Source organism: Vulpes lagopus, chromosome 5, assembly GCF_018345385.1.
Source record: "Vulpes lagopus strain Blue_001 chromosome 5, ASM1834538v1, whole genome shotgun sequence".
Lineage (NCBI taxonomy): Eukaryota > Metazoa > Chordata > Mammalia > Carnivora > Canidae > Vulpes > Vulpes lagopus.
In genome coordinates, this window is record NC_054828.1 from 62,760,019 (window position 1) to 62,784,139 (window position 24,121).

Sequence of the window (24,121 nt, forward strand, 5' to 3'; positions counted from 1 at the left end):
TCCTACCTTGTTTATTACAGGTAATAAAGCTAAAAGTGAATATAAGCCAAAAAAGGGGACTCATAAAAAATCTTCAAACCTCAAAAACAGCAAGTTAACTGGGATGCTACTGCTTAAAAAAAAAAAGAGAGAGAAAAAAAAGTACAATGCTTTTTTGTTTTTAAAAGTCTAACTGAAAAATGACAAAAAGGCACAAGAATGCTTATCCTAACTCAGGACACTAGAGCCATTTGTATCAGACATGGTATCTTACTATTCACGATCATCTATGACTCTGAATATTAATTAAATCAGGGAAGAAATCATTCAGTCAGCTCTTTCTGCCTGTAAGTTCCTCAGATTCAGGATCTGACACTGAATTAAGTCAAAACCCTCTGTAGAAGAAAGAGGAAGTAGAGGATGGAAGCAGAAGCAGGAACAAGTGCAGTGGGACAGTCCTCTGTTCTTGGGTCCTCGCGCTGGCACACACTAGAAAAGCCCCCAGGATTACACCCCCAACCTAGAGAACCTATTTTTTTTCCCCTCAGAGCCATCAAACAAGGGGCACTGGTTCCCTGGCAGCCCTTCCACTGACATTCTCTATCTGGTCAGCCCAAGAGATCCGTGTCACCTTATCATATTAACTTCTATGTCTATCCTTTACACTGAAGTAACCCATACATTCTTGGACAACCTTTCCTACTTTAACAACATTTCCTACGTCTTTGTATCCTGAGTGCCCTGCCCATGGTAAACATTAAATAAATGTGATGTCACTCCCTGAATAAACACATATTATTGCCTTAGTAAGTGATAAGAATACCAACAACAACAATAATAGCAGCTATCAGGTACTGAGCACCTACTGTAAGAAATACTACACAAGAGCACAGAATATGGAGCTATACTGTCCAAGTCCAAATCCCAGAACTATACTTGCTAGCTGTGTGACCTTGGCCCAATTATCCAAACTTCTCTCTGCCTCTGTAACTTCATTTGGAGAATGGGTAAAATAACAGTACTTATAAGATTATGATGATTATTTCCGTTGATATATATTTCCTACCACTTTCTATAATGCCTTAGATCCACAGGAAGTGCTCTACAAAGTTAGCTATTTTTATCTAGCGGCTGGTCTGAAGACTTTACACACAGCAACTCTACATAATCCGACCACTACAATTTAAGGCAGAAATTCTTTGTATCCCCTTTATCAGTGAGAGAAGCTTAGCGAGGCATGCTGATTTGCTATTAAGACCAAAGCTAGTATCAGAGTCTTTGAGTCCAGGAAGGCTGATCTAAGCTTCCGTCTTCTGTCAGTGGCAACCCTAAGCTGAGGACTGTTCTACATAAAGAGCATCTCAAAGCTGAGTACTGTGCCCAAGATTTAACCTTTGTTTGGTGGAGAGAAGAAACAATGAATGCATGACCCATGCCAGCTATCAATCACATCAAGGGCTTCATGGTGTGTCTCATTTAATGGTCACAAAATATCATTTTATAAGTTAGGAGACCAAGTTTCAGAAAGGCCAAGCAACTTGGCTGAAACCAAGCAGCAAAGCCCAGATTCAAACCAGGTCTGGCTCTTTCATAAAGCGTGTCTTTGATTTGCTTCTTACTCTTGGTTTGTCCTTTCTGTAGAAAGGACATATTACCATATTACCTTCATTTCCATATTTGATAAACTTACCCAAATCAAAGAAAATTCTGAACAGTTTACCTCTGGACAAAACACGTCAACAAAGCAGGAAAAAGAAAAGGGCAGCTGAATCCCTAAGGGATCAGACTAGTGCATGGGTCCATACCAGTTTTCAGTTCACAACGGATTTCCAAGTGCACAGAAAACATTCAAAAAGTATTTACCGAATGGATGAATGGGCTGTCTTCTTACCTGTAATCACTTTTAAAAAGGCACAGTTACTATAATACAGTACTGGCTCCAATCTCCTTTCCAGCTCTAGTCTCTGTCAAGTACATCTGACATGTGTCCACCTTGGGAACCACTGCCAAGATTTATTTTTGGGCTGGACCAACACAAGAGGTGAGGCATTGAAAGAAAAATTATTCCCTATCTAGAGCTGTTCTGCATTTGCTTCTGCAAAAGTACCCGAGGGGTACTGCTCATCCTACTTTTTTACACAGGATCCAAGGCCATAGAGGGGTATAAAACAAAACAGCAAAGCCAACGGTGAAGACAAAGATGGGCTTCTGTGCAGCCCCTCTCCAGCCTGCAGCTCAGCCTGAGTAGACAGGACTCCTCATTGTTGCAAGTGGGTTGGCAGTTTTCTGTTTCACCAACACAAAGATAGTAGTTGTTTTGGTTTCAATTTTAGGGTGGGATGTAGTGTGATAGGGTTGGTGGTAGGAAGCCGTTAGGCCCACCTCTCTACCTTGCACAGGCCTCATCATCTGCCTCATATGGGACTAAAGGGTGGATATGAATGTCCACTTGAGTTTTCAGTTCCCTCTTTATTTTTTGGCCCCTGGAAATTTCCCTTATTTTCCTATGAGTTCAGTTACACATTTAAAATGATGTCTATTATATTTTAATCGGCATTTCTGAGAGTTTTATAGCAGAAATACTTTTCAGATTACCTAGTATAGTTTATTTCCAGAACAGAAAGACTGCATTGCCTTCTAAATATCTCCTAGACAAGTCCCTTTCTGGCTGCAGTGGTGCTGGTTCATGCCATTACTGTGAGAGCCCCCTACATGGTCTCCCTCCCTCCACTACAGCTTCTTCCAGTCCACAATCCTATCGATGGTCGTCATCATCGTTCTAAGTTGAAGGTCTAAGCTGGTAACTTCTAATTAAAACTCTCCAAAGGCTTCTCATGACCTCAGGACAAAGTCTAGAGGTAGCCACCCAGATGACCCCCTTCACTACTCGCTCCCATCCAACTACTTCTGTTCTGCAAAACTGCCCTACACCTCTTCCCTTCTACCCCCTAATGCAGGATGTTCCCCTTGTTGGGAACATCCTGCTCTGATCCCCTCAACTTGTCAACTAGTCCTTCATGTCTTCACTTACATTATCACTTCTTCCTTTCCCCATCTCCATTATAAAATGGATTTCCATCGGGTCTGTCTATGGCATCCTGCACTCACTCTGTCACAGTACTTGTATACTTTACTCTATGAAAGTTGTCTGCCTACTTGTCTCTGTCTCTAGGATCTAAATTACAAAGCAAATTTCATTGTCAGAAAATCTGTATTTTTTGAACAGATGAAGTACAATTAATTTTTTTTATTCAAGGTTTAACTACAATTGGTCAGAAGCATTTTACTAAAGATCCTCGTTTTAAGTCAATCTCAACTGCAGTGACCACAGCTAAACTTGGGGGGTGGGGGCTAAACATAAGCAACCCTTATTGCTTATTTTCATCCAAAATCACTACAGAAATCCTGAGGTCTTTGCTTGAAGAAGCAGCCATTTTAAATGTGCCCACTGATATATCTACCTGGTGGTAGAGACCAACTCCCACTTTTCTGTGATTAGGGATTTTAAAACACACACCTTTTCTTCTTATATATAAAGCTATCCACAAATATATATTTATGGAAAGGAAAAATGTCAAAGGAATACTTTTAAAATGTGATACACTGATGCTCATAAATTATAAATGCAGACAGTTTCTTTTACCTAGGGGATATGCCAATCACAGCTTCTCAAAGATGGAAAATTCTAAAACCAAGAAGGGTAGTTAGAAGGTAGTCTATCACCTTGGAAACATAAATTTGAGTCAAGTGTCTCTTACTTGTACTGTTGATGATCCTTAGTGCTTCTTGTTTTTGCCATGAACCTTTCTGCTAACTTCTCTAGGTTCCGAGAGTATTCAGTCTCAATTTCAGCTTTTTTCCGGAAGAAATCCTGCAGGTCCTGGAGAAGCTGAACTCTCATCTCTGTTTGCTGTTCCAGGCATTTTTGCTGTTCTACTAGCTGAGCTCGAATTTCTAAGGAAAGAAGAGAATACATTTGATGATTTTGTGAAAATTACTGAGGTGTGCAGGATGTGCAAGATAAAAGTAATAATTAGCTCTATATTGGACCTTTATGAGACTCCTAGGTCCAGATCCGTTTACATAATCTGCTGACCCTTTAAAAGAATGAGACAAATCCCAGGAAGGAATGTTATAAATTGGAATAGAAACATGGGTTACATTTGCAATGCCACAAACATGCATGGAGTGACGAGGGCAAAGCCTTTAAGATAATTTACATAACATGTGACATCTTTGGGGAGCTGCACACATTGTAATTTTTTTCAATAGCACTTTACCTCAACTGTACCTTTTGAGTTTAAATGGCAAAGACGAGATCATCATTTCTTCCAAACTTCTAAACCACAGCATATTTGCTAGTTGGCAAACACAGACACTGACATCTGGTAATTTTTATTTAGTGCATAAATTTCTAGTTTGTAAAACACGTAGCTTCTGGGTTTATAGGGATGCCGAGCCTAAAAATAACTTATTTCTATAACCAAATAATTCATTCATAAGTGGAATCCTCAGATTCTACTTTATTATTCTATTCACAACATCAAAGGCTCTTCACTGGCCTTCACTTTTTACACATCGTTCAAACTAACAGCTCTATTGACACACATAATCCTGCAAAGAATCCTTTGATGATTTTAATACATTAGGAAGGTGAAGGTTAGTCTTTTACTGATTTGGAAAAGAACACAAAAGCAGAGCGGTGTCACACAAAACTATCTGTAAATGACTATAACAATGAAACCTGTGTGTTTTGGAAAATGAGATACAGCAACAATTACTGACTTGTTTTTGTCTGAGACCCAGGGCTAACCTCCAGACAAGCATACTCATCCTGGAAAACTTTATTTCATCTTTCCTAGAGTCAGTGCACAGGCCCTAAAAATGAGGGCTGAATCTAATTGAGTAGAGTTAATAAAAATCAATGTGCAGGAGCGCCTCGCTGGCTCAGTCAGTGGAGCGTGCAACTCTTGATCTCAGGGTTGTGAGTTTGAGCCCCATGCTGGGTGTAGAGATTACTTAAAACTAAAAAAAAATTTTTTTAAGGTTTTATTTATTTATTCATGAGAGACCCAGAGAAAGAGAGAGAGAGAGAGACAGAGACATAGGCAGAAGGAGAAGCAGACTCCCCAAGGGAGCCTGATGTGGGACTCGATCCTAGGACCCTGGGATCATGCCCTAAGCCAAAGGCAGATGTTAAACCACTGAGCTACCCAGGTGTCTCCAAAATAAAAATCTTAAAAAAAAAAAAAGAGAAATCGATGTCCAAATAACATCCCCTCAATTCCTATTATTCTTGTTCAGCAGAGAAAGACCAAACTCACGATATGTATGCATACATTTGGCCATGTTTAATCAAGCTCGTTAAGAGCAGGGTGGTCACTTTCTGAATGGGGAGTCAGGAAACTTGCTCAATTTAATCATGGCTAACAGTAATCAAAGTAAGTGTTTTTCAATACAGTATTATAATCACCGTGTCTGCCAAACTCTTTCCCTCAAAAATACAGAACTATTTTTGTTTTGTGAAGAGAAAAGAAATCTGGGGTGTGGGTATTCTCATTCAGAAATCTCAGTTAAGTCTTTTAAGATTTAGTAATTTTAGCACATCTTGCTGTGCTAAGAGAAAATAAATCAATGGTCTTAGGCTGTCAACTAAGGGTCCCCCCCCCTTCTTTTAAGTGGCTTTAGTGCCAAATAAGAAATAAAAGTGGCCGAGAGTACAGATCTCAATAGAATTACACAAAAATTCTGTAGGCTTCCTTCTTCAGTCTCATTTGATTTCTGCTTGCTCACTCTCTTCAGTGTTTAAAATCAAGAGCTAGGGAATTTTAAAGACCATATTTAAACAGTTAAAAGTCTCATCTTTTTGCAGGGAGTAACTGTTCCTTCATATTATCTGTAATTTTCCCATCAAAATAGGACAGCAGCATTTTCAAGAAGGAAAATATGAAGGGACAGAATGTAGGGTATTATGGTGAGAAAATAAAACATGTTCCAAAAACTGAAGAATTCATTTGATTCCCTCTTTAATTTAGACAAGCTGGGGACAAATGAGGAAAAGATCACAAAAAAAAAAAAAAAAGATCATAAAGAAAAAAAATCAATATAAAAGTACTATCATAAGGCATGTTTTATTAGGAAGAGAAAACCTTTGGGTTCCTTATACTACATCAGAGCCACAAGGCAGCACAATGTTAGGGGAGCTCACTTCCCCACTCATGGTATAGCTTTGTCAATATGACCTCACCAGATGTGATCTAACCTTATGCAGCACTGAGAAATTTAAAATATTTTTAAATAAATGAGTGAAATAGTCATATAAATTTTGGTCCACTGCTCAGAACAGGTCAAAGAAGCCTGTGATGCACTGTGCCCCACACCATATCCATCCTTACAATGGGACCACAGGGGGTTACAGGACACAGCACCACTGTCATCCCAGGTTCCAAAGAATCCGTTAGGGCTGGAACTGATGAAAGCATCACATTAAGGAGTGATTTCTAGAAAAAGTATCAGTCTTATTTCTGTAAAAGGGATTACAGCTTCCCACCCACCTTCTTTAAAGACATCCTTTCAGGACTCTTTCTATTAGCTTTCATGTATTAGTATTGATCTGGATCATTTTTTGGAGACTCAAGCTTCATTTTAATTTGATTAACCAAGCCATTATTGAGCTCCTATTTTGTGTCAGGCAGGAGTTATGAAGATTTACAGTATACAAGTCCTTCTGGTAGGAAATACGAATCCTAAATTGATAGTATCAATACATTATTGCTCAGTGCTATAATGAAGAAAGGTACCAGGAAGCTATGGAAAGAGGAGCTGATAGTGGAAGAGTCTGGAAGACATAATGCCCTGAAGGATAAGTACATTACAAGATATACAGCTATAACCACCAAGAAAGTGGAAAGACAACCCACAGAATGGGAGAAATATTTGCAAATTATGTACCTAATGAGGAACTTGTATCTAAAATATATAAATAACTCTTGTGACTTGGTAAAAACACAATCTGATCTTTAAAATGGGGAATCTAGGGGACTCCTGGGTGGCTCAGCAGTATAGCACCTGCCTTCGGTCCTGCATGGAGCCTGCTTCTCCTCTGTGTCTCTGCCTCTCTCTCTCTCTCTCTCTCTCTCTGTCTCTCATGAATAAATAAATAAAATCTTAAAAAAAAATGGGGAATCTAAATAGACATTTTTTCCAAAAAAGATCTGCAAATGGCCAACAGCAGATGAAAAGTGGCTCAATATCATCAGCCTTCAGAAAGAGGCAAATCAAAAGAAATGAGACACCCCTTCACACCTGCTTGGATGGTTACAATAAAAAAGACAAATAATAACAAGTACTGTCAAGGATGTGGAGAAACTGGAACCCTCGTTTGCTGCTGGTGGGAATGCAAAATGGTGCAGCTACTTTGGAAGGCAATCTAGGAGTTCCTCAAAAGGTTAAACGTAGAGTTAACATAGACTTAGCAAGTCCACTCCTACCCAGCTACATACCCAAGAAAAATGAGAACACAACAATTTATTTTTTATTATTTTTTATTTTTTTTTTATTATTATTATTATTATTTTTTTTTTGAGAACACAACAATTTCTATACAGATGTTTATAGCAGCATTATTTGTGATGGTTGAAAAGTGGAACAATCTACATGTCGTCCATCAGTGTTGAACAGATAAACAAGATGTGGTCTAGCCATAGAAGGTTAGTCATAAAAAGGAATGAAGTACTGAATCATGCTACCACATGGATGAACCTTGTAAATACAACCTTATAGTGAATGATACTAGTCACAAAGGGAAACTGATTACATTACGAGATGCCTGGAAGAGACTCATCCATAGAAAGCAGATGAGTTATTACTAGGGCTGGAGGAGTTGGGGGAAATGGGAGGGAATCGCTAAGGGGTGCCAGGTTTCTTTATGGGATGATGAAAATGTTCTAGAAGCGGCTGTGGTGATGGTTACAAAACTGTGAACACACTAAAAAACAGTGAACTGAGTTAAATGATCAGTTTCAGTGAGTGAGTTAAATGATCTGTGACTTACAGCTGTTATATGAAGGAAGATATACTGCTGGATCATAATTCCACGAAATTCTGGTTGTGGAGACATTTCCAAGAATGATCATAATCGTAATAACAAAATAGCTCTTCATATTTCCATGCCTACTACTTTTTAGTAATTAATCAAATTTGACAACGTAAGGGCAAGCACTTTAAAATGATGTCTTCATGATGGTTCTTGCTTCAGTATTTTTACTTCATCCTGAATTTGTTTATAAGCCAGAGATTAGTAAATTTACTAACTGGTGAGCATCATTAATGTGTTACAATCTCTAATGGTATAGAAAAGATTTACCTAACCGAACATTAGGAGTGGCTCATTACCATGACTCCCAAACAACTGCATAAAACAGCACAATATCTTTTAGGCAGAAAAATGCCATCTCTGGGGAGGCTCTAAGCAGTCATTATCTAAATCAAGGTCAGGACCTACTAAATAATAATACTGACCATTTTAACAGGGCTAAAATTTGCTTTTTAAAAACTGACTTTAAAAAAAATAAACAAAAAAACTGACTTAACTATTTCATCTCTGTTCTACCAGAGTGACATCACAGAAGGAATCAACACGAACAATCCAACAATAATATGCAAGAAGTGTGCTTTCAAACTAATCAATTATTTTGTTAAACAAAACTGAAACAGTTCCTCTAAGCTATAGAAATCTGCTGACTAATACTAAATAAAGCAGAATTGCCTAGGAAAGGAGGAAATGGAGTCGTTTCTTCCTATTGCTCTGATAAAGGGAAGTCCTAATTCTTGAAATAAATTTGTGGGAGACCACAGACTGATGATGCACATTTCAGGGAAAGATTAAGTTCATGAGACTGGGTTGCTTCTCTAATATGTTGCTAAATAACTAGGACTAGTGCATAAAACTGATAGATTGAGTGTGACACTCATGATCATCCAGCAAGTAGAAATGCAACAACATTTCTAAGTCATTCCAAATCATCTCAATTATTTCATAGTCTTGTTTGGTCAGATTGTTCCTTATGATAATAAAAAAGGTATACATTCTGTTAGAATTTATCAGTACCTTTAACCAATGGATATAAAGTGTTTTCCCAAATGACAGGTGAGAGCCAATGGAAGATCTCAGAGAAGAACCCAATGATCCTCTAACTGGTTCCATCAATGTTTACACAACCTTGCAGCTGCTGATTAACTATTGGGTGCAAACTTTGGTGAAATATGTTTTTTTAGGTTAGAAATTTGGAGCAAAAAAGAAAAATCCACAAAAGTAAACAAAGACCATTTCTCCTTTTCATGAGAAATCCAAATCCAAGATCTATGCTTCTCTTACACTCAGAAATTAGGTGACATCAATATGGATCTAGACTGGAGTTACAGTTACAGTGTTATCTATTACAAATCATGGGAGGGACGCTGTGTGGCTCAGTCAGTTAAGCGTCCCACTCTTAATTTTGGCTCCAGTCATGATCCTGGCTCCTAGTCCTGGGATTGAAGCCCCGGGTCGGGCTCCATGTCAGTGATGAATCAGTGAGGAATCAGCTTGAGATTCTCTCTCTCCCTTTGCCCCTCTGCCCCTCCCCGCACTCACACATGCACACTCCCTCTCTCTCTCAAATAAATAGATCTTAAAAAAAAAAATCATCGTACATGGGGCAAGTCACTTAACCTCTCAAATATCACCTTGTGAAAATAATAGTCCCACCTCACTGGACCGATGAGGATTAAATGAGTAGAAATGAAAAGCATGCGGCAATCTGTAAACCACCAGGAGAAGATGCTGTTATTACTAGCATCTGCAGGCTCTCATTACAAAGCTATTCACTGACTATCTCCTGGTGCCAGGCTCCTTACTCGGGGCTATAAATAATAGGCTGAAAGCCATGAGCCTCATGCTCAGTGAGAAGACAGGCAATGCAGTGAGAGCCAGTGACCTGCAGGACCTTAAGGTATGAATGTCAAAGAGCAATGGAAGTGCGCAGAGGAAGTTTCCATGGTTGGGCAAAGGGGTGAGTACCGAGGAAGTGATCCTGAGGTTGACCTGGCAGTGTGTTGATATATACAGGTGGTGGGAGGGCAAGGGTAGGGGGCGGGGAAGGTCACTCTGGGCTGAAAGAACAGCATATGCACATGCAGGAGGAGGGAGAGAACAAGGAGAGTTATACCAAGGGCTTCTCTGCTGCTGCAACCCAACCCTGGATGGCTACAGGGTCTAGTTATGGGCCTAGGGCAGCCCCATGTTAAAACACTAAGGAGTAAGATTTTATATCCGAGATCAGTTTCTCAAACTGGTTTGATGATAAAAGCCACCTGGGATGCTTATTAAAAGTACCTGTGTCCAGTCTCTTCGGTTGGCTATTTTTATCTTGTTAGTCTGGAAGGACCTGGAACAGAGGATTTTAATTAAGTACCTAGGTGACTCTTCACTGGGCAACTTCAGGAAACCCGAGTGAAGAACTGAACAATTCCAAATAAAGAAGATATACCATCAGACTTGCATTCCAGAAAAATCATACAAATAACTAATTAAATAAATGAAATGCTAAACATCCTACACCTCAAGAAATAAGAGTTTCTTTTTGTATGGTTCCCTGTTTGAATTATGATTTACGAGGCAAAACAAACCAACAATAAAAGCCTCACAAGAATGAATGGTATCCATGTTCTCCCCTGCCTAGGCCTATTATTTTAATTAGTTATGAATCACTCATTTCTGTCATCTGGTATGGAACTAATGAGTATTTCCATTTAATCTGTTATCAGAAAGCAGAAGCTGGTTTTCAACCACATTGTGGAGAAAGCTTTAGAGCTGTGCTGCTCAATATGTAGCCATTAGACACACTGAGTGCTTCCAATGTGGCTAGACCCAACTGTGATGTGCTGTCAGTGTAAAGCACACACAAGCTTTCAAAATTGCAGCAAGAAAAAGAAAGGATGTGAAATGTCTCATTGATAATCATTAATGTTGAAATATAAAAATTTAGACTGGTATAAAACTTTAGACATTGGATTATAGAAAGACATTATTAAAATTAAACTCACCTCTTCATCTGTTTCTGTTCACTTTTTAAAGTAATTATTAAGAAAATCTAAAATTAGAAATGTAGTTCATCTATATGACAAAGCTCCTCTAGAATATGGATAAATTAGCAACCAAGTTTCTCCTAGGTGGAATCTAAAATGTCGAGTTCTCATCAGAAAAGGTTTTTGAAGAATTAGCAGGCTTGATCAGAAGACCAGACTCCAGCATAATGCAAATGTGGGATGGAATACAGAGTAGCAAGACACTAGTTGCAGTTAGAAGTGTGACCTTGGAAAAGTAACTCTCTCTCTTTGGAATCCTCAACTGCAAAATGGTTACTAATTATAGATGCCATATTCCCCCTTGCAAAGACAATGAAAGGTTTTACGGAGAAATGAAAAGACCTTCTCAGCTTGTACAGCACTGTACTGGCCAATTATCATAAAATGTGTAATGAAAAAAGAAGATGTTCTAGATTTGATAATATTGACTACAAAGGCTAAAGGACTTTCAGAGAAGAAATCGGATCATGGGCCAACTAGGGTTATCTTCAGGGACAGCTTTAGAGGGCAGTGGTCCTGCACTGCCTTTAAAGGATGTGCAGGATTTGGAAGGTTGTGCAAATTTGGGGAATGGAAATGTAGTTTCTTTTCTTTTTTTTTTTTTTTTAAAGATTTTATTTATTTATTTATGAGAGAGAGAGAGAGAGAGAGGCAGAGGGAGAAGCAGGCTCCACGCAGGGAGCCCGACGTGGGACTCTATCCCAGGACTCGAGGATCACACCCTGGGCCGAAGCCAGGTGCCAAACCGCTGAGCCACCTGGGAATCCCCAGAAATGTAGTTTCTTAAACTAAAAATGGTATTTTTGACACTGTGGCCCAGAAAAGTTAGGTTCTGGGGAAGGATACTTAGGTGGCTGGACCAAATGTACCCTTCCAGGTTACTGCCTCATGGAAAATGTAACTCCTTAGTCTTTCTGCATTTAAATTATGAGATTACCAACAATTTAAGCAAACTAAGTAGCACAGACATGTATGAAATTAGGTTGCTTCCATTCTAAGCTGAAAATCACCGTCTCATCCTAGAATTCTAGGAGGGGAGTAGAATTATGATAAAACCTTTTGGAATAAAACAAGGTAACTGTCCTCTCAGCACAGTTAATCCTCATTGTTTTGGATGTAAAAGTAAAGTCATTTTTACAACATTTTGGACACTAAAGAGAGGCTGTATCCACTTTTCTAAGTTTCCACTACAACATCTTCATCTGAAAGGACATTATCCTCAGTATTATTTTAGAATAAAAGCTTAGTACGAAACCGTCAGTTTTCATAGCTTTTGAAAGCCAAACATATTTTGGACTAGATAGCATTTTCAGGTGAAGTATGGAAAACAAATATGCACCTTTTTTTTTTTGTTGTTGTTGTTGTTTTTGATGAAAGCTAGCCAGGATAAAATGCAATAAATTAAGGTGATCAATTATTGCAGTTTAATACACTGCAGGAAAGGCCCGTTTAAGGAAGTACAGATCTGAATGATTCACTATCATGCCTGTATTGGGGATGCACAAGAGGTAAGAGTTCATTAACTTCCCTATAATTAAGCAAGGACATTTCAGACTATTAGTAGATTGATTTTTACAACCAGAAAAAGACCATGTGTGGAAATCACTGACCTGTAGGGAGTACAAAGATTTACATTTTGGGATGGCTGGATTGCTGACCTTTCAGAGGTTCAGGGCATTCTCTAAACGTTGACTTTCTTTACTGATATAATTCAACATGAAGTCTCGTGGAGTAAACAGAAAAGCTTGCATATTTTTTAAAGTAAATTTTAAGAATGAAAAATTTTGGGGGTGCCTGGGTGGCTCAGTTGGTTAAGTGTCTGCCTTTGGCTCAGGTCATAATCCAGGGGTTCTGGGATCAAGCACTGAGTTGGGCTCCCTGCTCAGCTGGGAGTCTGCTTCTTCCTCTCCCCCACCCCGCCCCCAGCTCATGCTTGTGGGCTCTTTCTCTCTCAAATAAATAAATCTTAAAAAAGAAAAAAAAAAAAAAAAGAAAAACGTTTAAAGTAGTTTAAATTGTTTTGTACTGAATTACTTACACATTGAGAGGTTTTTTGGTGTTCTTTTTTTTTTTTTTTTTTAAGATTTTTATGTAATTTCTACATCCAATGTCAAGCTCAACCTCACAACCCAAAGATTCAAGCGTCACATGCTTTACTGATTGAGCCAGTCAGATGCCCCAGACTGAGCCTTTTTCAAATTAAGGCTCTTCTCCTTATTGCAGTAATTACAATTTTATTTTATTTTATTTTTTTAAATTTTTTTTTTTATTTATGATAGTCATACAGAGAGAGAGAGAGAGGCAGAGACACAGGCAGAGGGAGAAGCAGGCTCCATACACCGGGAGCCCGACGTGGGATTCGATCCCGGGTCTCCAGGATCGCGCCCTGGGCCAAAGGCAGGCGCCAAACCGCTGTGCCACCCAGGGCTGTACAGTTTAACCTCCCAAGGAATTTACCATTTACATAGTAAATGCCAGGAGAATATTTATTGAGTTCCTACTACGCTCCTAATTCTGTGATAGGTGCTTGATATAGCTTAGCTCATTTAATTGTTACAACAATCATCTTATGTAGTGCCTTCATTAAACAGATGAGGATATCAAAGGAGAGGGAGGTTATTTTGTCCAAAGTCATACGATTACTAGGTATGAAAGCCTGGATTCCCATTCAAGTTTGTCTGATTCCAAAGTTCATGATACAAAATTATCAGGTTCAACAATTACACATAGTGTATAATTATACAAAGCAAGCCCAGTGATCCAGGCTGGCCTTCTAGATAATTTGTTAGAAAATATATAGGTGCTGTATATAACTTAATGTATCAAACAAAATTTAACTGCCAAGTATCTAGCTAGCATCAATTTAAATAATAATGATTACATTTCTATTATTTACTTCAATTAAGAAAGCCAAAAGAATCTCCTCTTTCTCTCCAAAATTCAAATATTTTATAAAAACCAGTTAAGTGACTAATACTAATTCTCTAGTATTTTCTTTTTTTTTTTTAAACATTTTTTTTTAATCTTTATTTATGATAGTCACAGAGAGAGAGAGAGGCAGAGACATAGGCAGAGGGAGAAGCAGGCTCCATGCTTCGGGAGCCCGATGTGGGATTCGATCCCGGGTCTCCAGGATCGCGCCCTGGGCCAAAGGCAGGCGCCAAACCACTGCGCCACCCAGGGATCCCTCTCTAGTATTTTCTGAATGTTGTGGCTTTATGGGAAATCGTGTATTTAGGTCAACTGCTGCTGCTTTTAAATTGGGTATTAAGTTGATGCTTTAAATTGTAAATTGTTATAAATTGTTAATATGTTAAAATTACTGTAAAGCTTTGAACTACAGATTATAAATCCCTGAATACAAATATCATGTCTTTAAATTTCCATAGAGCACATAATAGATACCTAATAACTATCTGTGATGAATGTTTGTTTCAGTAAGAGGAGTTATCAGAAGGCTTAGTTATGTACATACGGACTCAGGACCCAAATTTTGCTAATTTATAAAACGGTTTTCCATTCCCTTCTCCCCACAGTCCACTGCCTCATGACTAACTCTTCTTTTTTTGCTCCATGTGGCACTTCTGGCATCCAGCCCTACAAGGTTTCCCCCATTAACCATGCCCTATTTGGTCAACAGTGGGAAAAGACTCCAGTTAAATCTTGTTTTACACATCTCTCAATTAAAGGTATTTTATATGTCTACTTCTACCATAGACAAAACCTTCATCTAGAAAAATGACAAAGGAAACACTAATCATTTCACTTAATTTTCTTTAGATTCTACTACAGACTTCAATTGGATTGCTACTGGCAACTTTATATGTTACTTTAATTCATTTTTTTAAAAATTTTTACTTTGATTTAACTACAATTCAACACATAAGAGCTCCAATAATCTCTGGCTCCAAGTGAACTGAAACTGAGTCAGGAAGTGACACAAGGAAATCAGAAAGTGGTCCAGTACTTGTGCTTCCTCAATATTCATTTTATATTTACTGACAGTCACAGTTCTGGATCATAAAATAAATGCCTTTCAAGCTTTGGGTTACATAATCCTTAAAAGAAATGCTATTAAAATACACATACACTTGTTTATTTACTTATATATTATATATATCAATATGTATATCTTTCAAGATTTTTCAGGCTTAAGAAAGTACCGGACATCAACTAGTTAAAATGTCAGAAATGGGGGTGCCTGGGTGGCTCAGTCAGTTGAGCATTTGACTCTTAATTTTGGCTCAGGTCATGATCTCAGGGTTGTGACACTGAGCCCCTCCCTGAGCTGTGCACTCAGCAGGGAATCTGCTTGAGGTTTTCTCTCTCTCTTCCTCTGCCCCTCCCACTGTGCTCACTCTCTCTCAAGTAAAAAATAAATAAATCTTTAAAAATGTCAAAAAAACATTAATTCTCATTATTTTATCTCTTCAAAGTATCAAGTAAAATGTCCAATTTGAGCTACAACCTATGTATGGAAAATTACATTCTTTTATTTTATCCTCAGATATGAGCCATACTCTATGATAAAATAGTATTTCTAGTCCTGCACAAACATCCAACTTTTACCCACATAATCTGCAAAATTGAATTCAACAATGTTCACTCAACAATGTCCACTTAAACAAGTGAACAGATGAGAAAGAGATGCTTATGCTACTCATCTGACAAACATCTACAGAGCACCATCCAGATGTTGACTGAGCTCTGGGGAAACAAAGATAAACCAACCGCTTTGTGCCTTATGGCCTCTCAGACTAGCTCCTTGTCTACAGACCTGAAAGCAGGTAACTTATTTTTATAATGATCATCATTTACAGTGCAATGTGGTAAGTCCTTTAATGGAAGCAGAAAGAAAGTGCTGAGGACACACAGGAAGGAGCGACAAACTGCCCAGGTAAACCAGGATTAGCAGGTAAGTAGGAAATTGCCAAGTCGGGGGCAGGTATGGGAACGGCATTATGAGCAAAAGGACTGGCCTGTGCAAAGGTCCAGGTATAGGACTATCTGGAGACTTCAGGGCATTGCACATGGCAGTCTCTTCCATATTGCACAGTGATAAGCAGGAGTTGGGCCAATTACCAGGGGGTTTAAAAGTAAATAAGGGCACCTGGGTGGCTCTGTCAAGTAAAGTGTCCAACCCTTGATCTTGGGGTTGTGGGATCGAGCCCTGAGTCGGGCTCCACACTCAGTGGAGACTGCTGGAGATTTTCTCTCCCTCTCCCTTTGCTCCTTTCCCCCGTGCTTATTCTTTCTCTAAAATAAGTAAAGCTTAAAAATAAATAAATAAATAAAAGTAAATAGTCTAAAATGGTAAGGGATGCTATTTTTATTCAGTTTCTCATTCACTATTATCGGGAATGTTTCACAATTTATTGTTTTAGGAAGTTAAAAACAAATGCTTATTATTCACATCTAGAAAAGATAGCTGTAGAACTATGTTCTAACTGATGAAATTACCAGAAAATGACAGTTCCTGCCAAGTCCTTGACAACAGATTTTTAAAAATTATTTTATGCTAATTTAGAGAAGGGAGTACAGTGTCAACTATATTCAGTAGAATACTGAGGATATGGAGTGGAAGGATTTATAAGTACCATACATGGTCAGAATTGCCTTTTTTTTAAAGAATTTTTTAAAAAGATTTTATTTATTTATTCAGGAGAGATACACACAGAGAGAGAGGCAGAGACACAGGCAGAGGGATAAGCAGGCTCCATGCAGGGAGCCTGATGCAGAACTCGATCCCAGGACCCTGAGATCACGACCTGAGCCAAGGCAGACACTCAACCAATGAGCCACCCAGAAGTCCCTAGAATTGCCTTCTATTTCACTAATTAAATCTGAACTTGGATTTAAGTTTTGAATTAAAGTAGCTTAAAGTGACAAATTATTTAAAATGCCTATCTTCTCTCTTTCTCACCCTCTTCCACCCTCGTCCATCATCTTATGACTGACTTTGAAAAGGCATACTTCTTAAAAGATATTGTATCATTTAATCTTCACAACAAAAAGCATTTCTGAAATGCTAAGGTAGGGCAGCCCTGGTGGCTTAGCGGTTTAGCGCCGCCTTCAGCCCAGGTTGTGATCCTGGAGACTGGGATCAAGTCCCACGTCGGGCTCCCTGCATGGGGCCTGCTTCTCCCTCTGTCTCTCTCTCTGTGTGTGTGTGTGTGTGTGTGTGTGTGTGTGTGTGTGTCTCATGAATAAATAAAATCTTAAAAAAAATGCTAAGGTAAAAATGCTAGCATTTTCCAACCTTCCGCCTCTTGATAAGCTCTTTATAAGATCTCAGGTACAATATTAACTTTACAGCCTCTGTCATGTCCATGCTTTCATACAGCTGCTCTCATCTGGAAGAGTCATTTTTAAATAGGATCAGCTGTGCAAAGAGCCCAGTGTGTTGCTGTGAAACACTGCCCTTCCCTCAAATCCCCAGGACCAGGGAGCTTCTCTCCACCTCGCCCCCCAACTTAGATACAGCCTTTCACTTGAGCCTTTCCTCCCCAGGTCTCTGCCCACCCTGTGTACTTCCTCTGCTGAATTTCACCCCGGGACACAGCACTCCGTACAGTGGGAATGCTGGCAAACATGACTCCATCTTTGGCCCTCCATCTTGCTCATGGCTGCTGGATGGCCTTCTCTGGAGATCACTAAACATACTCTAGAAATGCCCACCAAGGCCAGGATGGGAGTGGCATGTTTCGGCCTCCCATGAATCTGTTAGAGATGACAGCCTTTCCCCTTCCTGATGATGCACTGGTGGTGCCACAAGACCTAATTACAGGTGAGCTGTCAATTAGGTGCATGCAAACCCTTCAAGGTGCATGAAAACGAGCCCTTCGGCATCACTACAGTACCCCTCCACAGGAGCTCTTGCTTACTCTAGAGAAGCTGTGGACTGAGGTCTGGACTTTGCAGAAAATGTGCAGCTGGATGGTTGCCTGCCCAATCCCCCAGCAATAAGTTACCCTGAACACAACTCTGCGTCAACTGTGTGGGGGTGGCCTGCTTCGTTTTCTGATCTCTAAATGCCTTCTCAGACTAGGGGATACTCCACTGTCCCTCCTCCACTTTCTAACACCTGTGTCTTATGGAAGAGGTGGAAGTCACAAAACTATGAAAATAAAAGACAACGAACTGATGATAGACTGGGGGAAACGAGGGAGAAGAAAAGATAAAGGGAAACAGTTTAAGGAGGAAAGAATTGAGGAGAGGGAGAGAAGTAAGAGAGGAAAAATGAGGGGTGTATGAGGAAAGGGGGCAGGTAAAATGAAATAAATGTAAAGTGATGAAGGTCTTGAGGAAGTCACTTCATCAGTCTTGGGCATGGGAGGGGCTGAGAGTGCTTTAGTGTACTCAGGCCTGTCCTAGGCTCCTAGACTTTTCCAGAGTATTCTGCTGTTCCCAAATCCCAGATATCAGGCTGTAGTCTTAGGTCAGCATGAGCATAAGATTTCCAGGTCAAGCCTAATTTCTTTCTCTTATTAGAACCAAAGCATAGGTCATTCAGAATCATAAGATCTTCCCCTTCTAGGCCTTTAGAAACCTGGGTGAAATCAAAATTGGTCATGAATGTGTAATTTCATGTTTAATGGAACTTCAAGTTCAATCAGTGAGCATGGGACTCATCTGGGCTCGTCTTTCACAGGAACCCTAATTCTAATGTAGCTCTCAGACCAAACAGCAGAAATTCTTTGTATTCATCCTATTTTCATGATTAATTTTTGCAGCTCCCGGAGCATTTTTAGTTATCTGGGCACCTCAAGGGTAGAGTAGAAAGGCCATTAAAAATAGGTAGAACCTTTCAGAATTCTTGTACTGTCTTCCTCCTACGTAAAAATGAGACCAGTTCAGTAAGGCCCAAAGCTTTCCATACTGACCTACAGCATGATGTTTTTCTCCCCCTTTTAAGTTTAGATGTTTCTGGTGAGAACCCACACTACGCACAGGCACAGCTGATGCTCCCTTGGCTGCAGCATTCGGAAAGCGGTCTGAATGGATGGCACTGAGCCTCCTGCCACTGCCCTGGATCCTTCCCCAGCGCAGGTGCCAAGTCACCCTGAGTTAGGCAAGCGACAGTCCACAGGGCACTTCAGTCCCTGCCTCCTAGACTAGCTCTCCTGAATGCTGGCAGCAGAGCATGGGATGGATACATCTTTTTCTTCTTCCCTCTGGTTATAGGGTTAGCTGGCTGGGATCATCCCAAAGGCACAACACTGTGTCCAAATCCAATCAAATACCTTACATTGTCTAGCAGTCCCCTCCAGAGGCTGAAATAAATAATAGCTACTTCTAGCCTTAAGATCTGCACGTGAGCATTACATACAGAGCAAGGGTCAAAGACTCAAATGCCCTCACAATCCAGATAAGTCCCCTAAGTGAGTGAAGTGGACAGGGTATAAGATAACAAGAGAAGGGAATGGCCATGCTTAGTGGGAACATGCACCTCATCCAGCCACCGAGCTCCAGACAGCAGTTGCTACACAGGAAGCCTGATGCAGTTAAGCCCAATCTGATTTTGTTTTTTGAGAGAAGCCTGAAATTTCGATTTTGGGGCAAAATTTCCAAACTCTTCAAGATCAGCAACTAATTATATTAAAGCAAAAACAGTGTATGGGCCAAACAAAACCCATCTCTGTGCCAGATTTTGCCTCTGGACTACCGTTTTGTGCTCCCTGACAGAAAGTCTAAGCTTCCTGGACAAAATCACACCTTCAATTGTCATAAATATAACAAGAGAAACAAAACTGAGATAAATGATAATTTGACGGGACCTCAGAAATGAGGCAGCAATGTAAATGGTGTATGGAAAACCAATCAAAACAAGATGATATTTAGTGAGTAGTATAATTTCCCAGCTTTTAAGTCAATTTATATTTGTAACCTGGATGACAATGGCTTGACTTACTCTAAAACTCACACTAGTTTTCTTGAAATTGAAAATACTAGAACAGTTTCTCCTTTTCACCATTCTCTCCTGGGGCTTACCCTAAATCTGGAAGATGATCTGAAGTCCAATCTTATTGGAACTCTTTCTTAAGAACTGTTCGTGCTGACTCAAGAAATCTGAGAAAAGCACTTCTCCCAGTGCTGGTACAAATCCCATTAACCATCACTGCTATCAAAGGCTTTACTGAATAATGTGTTCCAATTTACTTTTTGTATCTCTCTTCTTTGGACACATGTTAGAGAAACAGAACAATCACAGAATCTCAAATTCACAATAACCCTTAGAAATCACTTGGCCCTATCTGCTGCTGTCTGGTGATCAAATTCTCCCAAGTCCATGCCTGCCCAGAATTCATTGTGTCCCAAGAGCAGCCTGTGCTACCATCTGGCAACTCCAACCCTTAGAGAAGTCTCCTTGAACTAAAACAAGAACTCATCCACTGGTTTGACAAAAACCTATCAAAATGCCAATGATATGACTCCTACTAGTGGCTTCGATATAAAGATGAATAAGCTGAGACATTCCTCCCCCTCTGCAAAGAATTCACAGAAATATTTTTAAAATTAAATTTCAAATTTCCAAAAGGGTATTTTGCATAAGTGCACTCAAGAGACAAAACAAAGCTAACCAATCAAAAAGTCTAAGATGGGGATCCCTGGGTGGCGCAGCGGTTTGGCGCCTGCCTTTGGCCCAGGGCGCGATCCTGGAGACCCAGGATCGAATCCCACGTCGGGCTCCCGGTGCATGGAGCCTGCTTCTCCCTCTGCCTGTGTCTCTGCTTCTCTCTCTCTCTCACTGTGTGCCTATCATAAATAAATAAAATTAAAAAAAAAAATAAAAAAAAAAAGTCTAAGATGTAAGGCAATTCATGAGAAGTGAATACAGAAATACTTGAAAGAAACGATTTAATAGTTAATAGGGAAATAGGTATGAATACTCAGATATGAAGCTTCCTTCGACTAACCTAACATCTTTTCCTGATCACTCTGGGAACCAAAGGCTAAAAGGAAGACAGGTACCAAGTTCATCACCTACACTAGGAGGAGGTTTACTCACCCAGGACCTCTCATACTTGGAGCGGTCACAAACCAGGTTTCACTTGTGTTCATTTAACAAACCTCTTCCCTCATTGATACCTGTATCCTTCTTCTGCTATGCTGTCCCTCAAGCCTAACTCAAGAAAAAGATAATTCAGTTCATTCCATCGCCATTCCCCCTCCACCTACAAGTTGCCCAATTAAGAGAAATTTGAGAAAAAGAATTCACTATATGGTAGTTTAAGGTCTGCATGACAGTAATAGCTGAGAAGACTTGGCCCAAAGAAAACCTGGTCATATATTCTGTGTAAAACTTTGTTTCCCCAACTAAGCAAAAGTGAAAATGTCCTCTGTTAGTATAATCAAGATTTTTTTTTTTCCCTTGAAATTCTGAGTCCTGACCTTGGGTAATTTATAGAAATTTAAACCTCAACTGAAACCAATCTCATTTAATTGTTATAAGGAATAAATTAGATAAAGCTTATAAAGAATTCAAATAGAGCCTCACATAGAAAATTCTCAGCAAATGCTACCTATTTTTATTAATATCATGTTCATATCTATTGGTTCTAAAACATTTAAACATATTTTTCAAGAATCCACATTTTTGTGAGTTCTAATGCTCTGCAGATTCCATTTGAAGGTGGTGATTATGCCTATTAAAAATGTACTTTGATTTCTTCCCTTATTCATATGAACATATTCATTTTAGAAGGTTAGAAAAGTAGAAGGAAGGGGGGAAATCACCCATCTTAGGAACATGCCATTAATACGGGACAATTAATTTTTGTGTTTTTTTTTTAAAAAAACATTTCTTGTTACAAAAGCAGACATATCTATTATAAAATGTCAGTGACCATAACTTAAAAAACCCACCTGATTTTCTATCATGGGGAGAGTAATTTTGATAATATTTTGCTCTATGTTCTAACTATTTTTCTAATACAGAAATATGTATTAGAAAATGGATAGAAATGGATAGAAATGGATAGAAATGGATAGTCTATCCATTTTGACTTTCCAATGGTTTATTGGTTTATAATGGTTTATTCGAAGCCATTTCTGGTGTAGAAGCTATGACTCTACCTGCCTATACACAGGTAGAAATGCCAGAGCCATCAGTAACCACCATCACTGGTTCCTTCCTCAGGGCCATGCTCATTGGTAATTACCTCTAGGCCTTAACAACAGTCCTACAAAATACATTCCAATATCCCTGTTTTGCAGATAAGAAAAATAAGACTCAAAGATTAGGTGACTCGTCAAGACCTCAAAACACTACACGACAGAGCTAGGTTTCAATCCATCTTTGTCAGACGCCAGAGCCTGTATATGTATATCCTCCCCAAGCAGCAGCCTCACGTTAACCTCTTGAGATACAGATTCTCTATCTGAAAACACTTAAATGAACACAAACAATCCAGATCCTGATTTGGAGAGTAAAGTCATATGATTCTCATTTTATAAAAGGACAAAAGTGACTCAAAGTTACACAGTGAAGACGGATAGAGCTGGGCTTTAAACGTAAGTTAGATGAGGACACCATCATTTTAATATAAGATAACTCTCTGCTATGTGATGTTTAAATTTAGAGTTGGCTGGGATTTTACATAAAATAAACACACTCTCAAGCCACCCACAAGTACTCACTGGTGAGCCGTTTCTGGGGTATAATTCAAAGAGGGAAAGCCCAAAATATAATTAAGGAGTTACATAGTCTTAATGTATACCACAGTGAAACTGAGGTTTAAAAGTCCTGCTTATCAGACTACTGGGAGGGGCAAACTGGGAATTTAGAGACCTGGATGAGAAACAGCTTTAATAAATAGTCTCCCTCCCGTCCCCTCAACCCTCAGACTCACACTGTTGTCAGAGGGTAAAGGTTATGAATGACAAAGGGATTAGAGAATTGAATTTTCCATTTATCCGTAAGGTACTTAATAAAAGTAATGGCAACTATACTAAGAACGTATTACTACAGCTGTAGGTGACTCAATGCAAATCATGTCTGGCACTGCTCTGTTTTAGATGAATCAATCCATTTAATTTTCATGTTATTATTACCTCAAGTTTACAGATGAGTAAACTGGGGCAAAAACTGGTTAAGAACTTGCCCGTGGTCACTTGGCCAGAGGGTGAATCTAGGTTCTGAATCTCCAGGCAGTCTGATTCCAGTCCATGCTTTTAAATGCATGAAAAGGAGGTTCCTAAAGTCCCTTACTTCCTCTCTCCTACCTACAATAGCCTTTGCACCACCCCTACTAGGGGAAAATAATACCGAAATATACTGTTCCAGCAACTTTTGCAATTTCTAATCACACGATTTTCTTTGTTAAACCAATTTAAAAAGAAAACTTTGAAGCTATTCTGACAAACCTGTTGATTAGGGCAAAAAAAAAAAAAAAAAAAAAGCAATGATTTTATCTCTTTCAGCAATGTTATCTTGAAGTATATCAGGTAATTCCCTAAGAAAAAATTTTAAGGGTGCACAATTCTAAGATGGTTCTCATTAAAAATTTTCCCCAATGATCCTGAAAAATTACACTTTGTTCTGAAAGGGATGACACTCGCTATCTTAAATGTTCAGTTCTGGGGGGGAAAGAAACCTAAAAAGGAGAAAATTATGCAATGGAGATAAAATTTTAAAGTATACAATAGTCCTATTTAAAAAGAAAAAAATCTCCTCAGTAATCTACTGCACAGCACACCATCTATTCATTCTTCCCTCTTCACTAGTGGTTCCTGTGGAGTTAAATATTATACAAGATAGACACAAGTCAGTGACTGCTGGTGAATATATTCCTTCCCCCACATTATTACACACTCAAATGATATACCCAAAGTGTAGACACAAAACCTCAGAAAGTTAGCAGGTAGAAACAGAATATGAACCACAAATGTAGATTCCATATAAAATTTTACATTTTCTAGTAGCTAAAGACACAGATGAAATTAATTTAAAATGTTTTATTTAGGCCAACATACCAAAATATTGTAATTTCAACATATAATCAATATAAAAACG

At 39.0% G+C, this 24,121-nt stretch overlaps 1 protein-coding gene across 4 annotated transcripts in view; it reads right to left on the bottom strand.

Moving 5' to 3' along the window:
* SRGAP1 (SLIT-ROBO Rho GTPase activating protein 1) overlaps positions 1 to 24,121 on the bottom strand; it is a 271,551-nt gene that overhangs the window by 132,212 nt on the left and 115,218 nt on the right. For all 4 annotated transcript variants that reach the window (XR_005987824.1, XM_041755347.1, XM_041755346.1 and 1 more), the window contains exon 2: positions 3,738 to 3,933. Coding sequence is in view for 3 of the 4 variants with exons in the window: in XM_041755347.1 (XP_041611281.1) it covers positions 3,738 to 3,933 (196 nt within the window). In the remaining variant the exon portion in view is untranslated. The remainder of the gene's footprint in view (positions 1 to 3,737; positions 3,934 to 24,121) is intronic.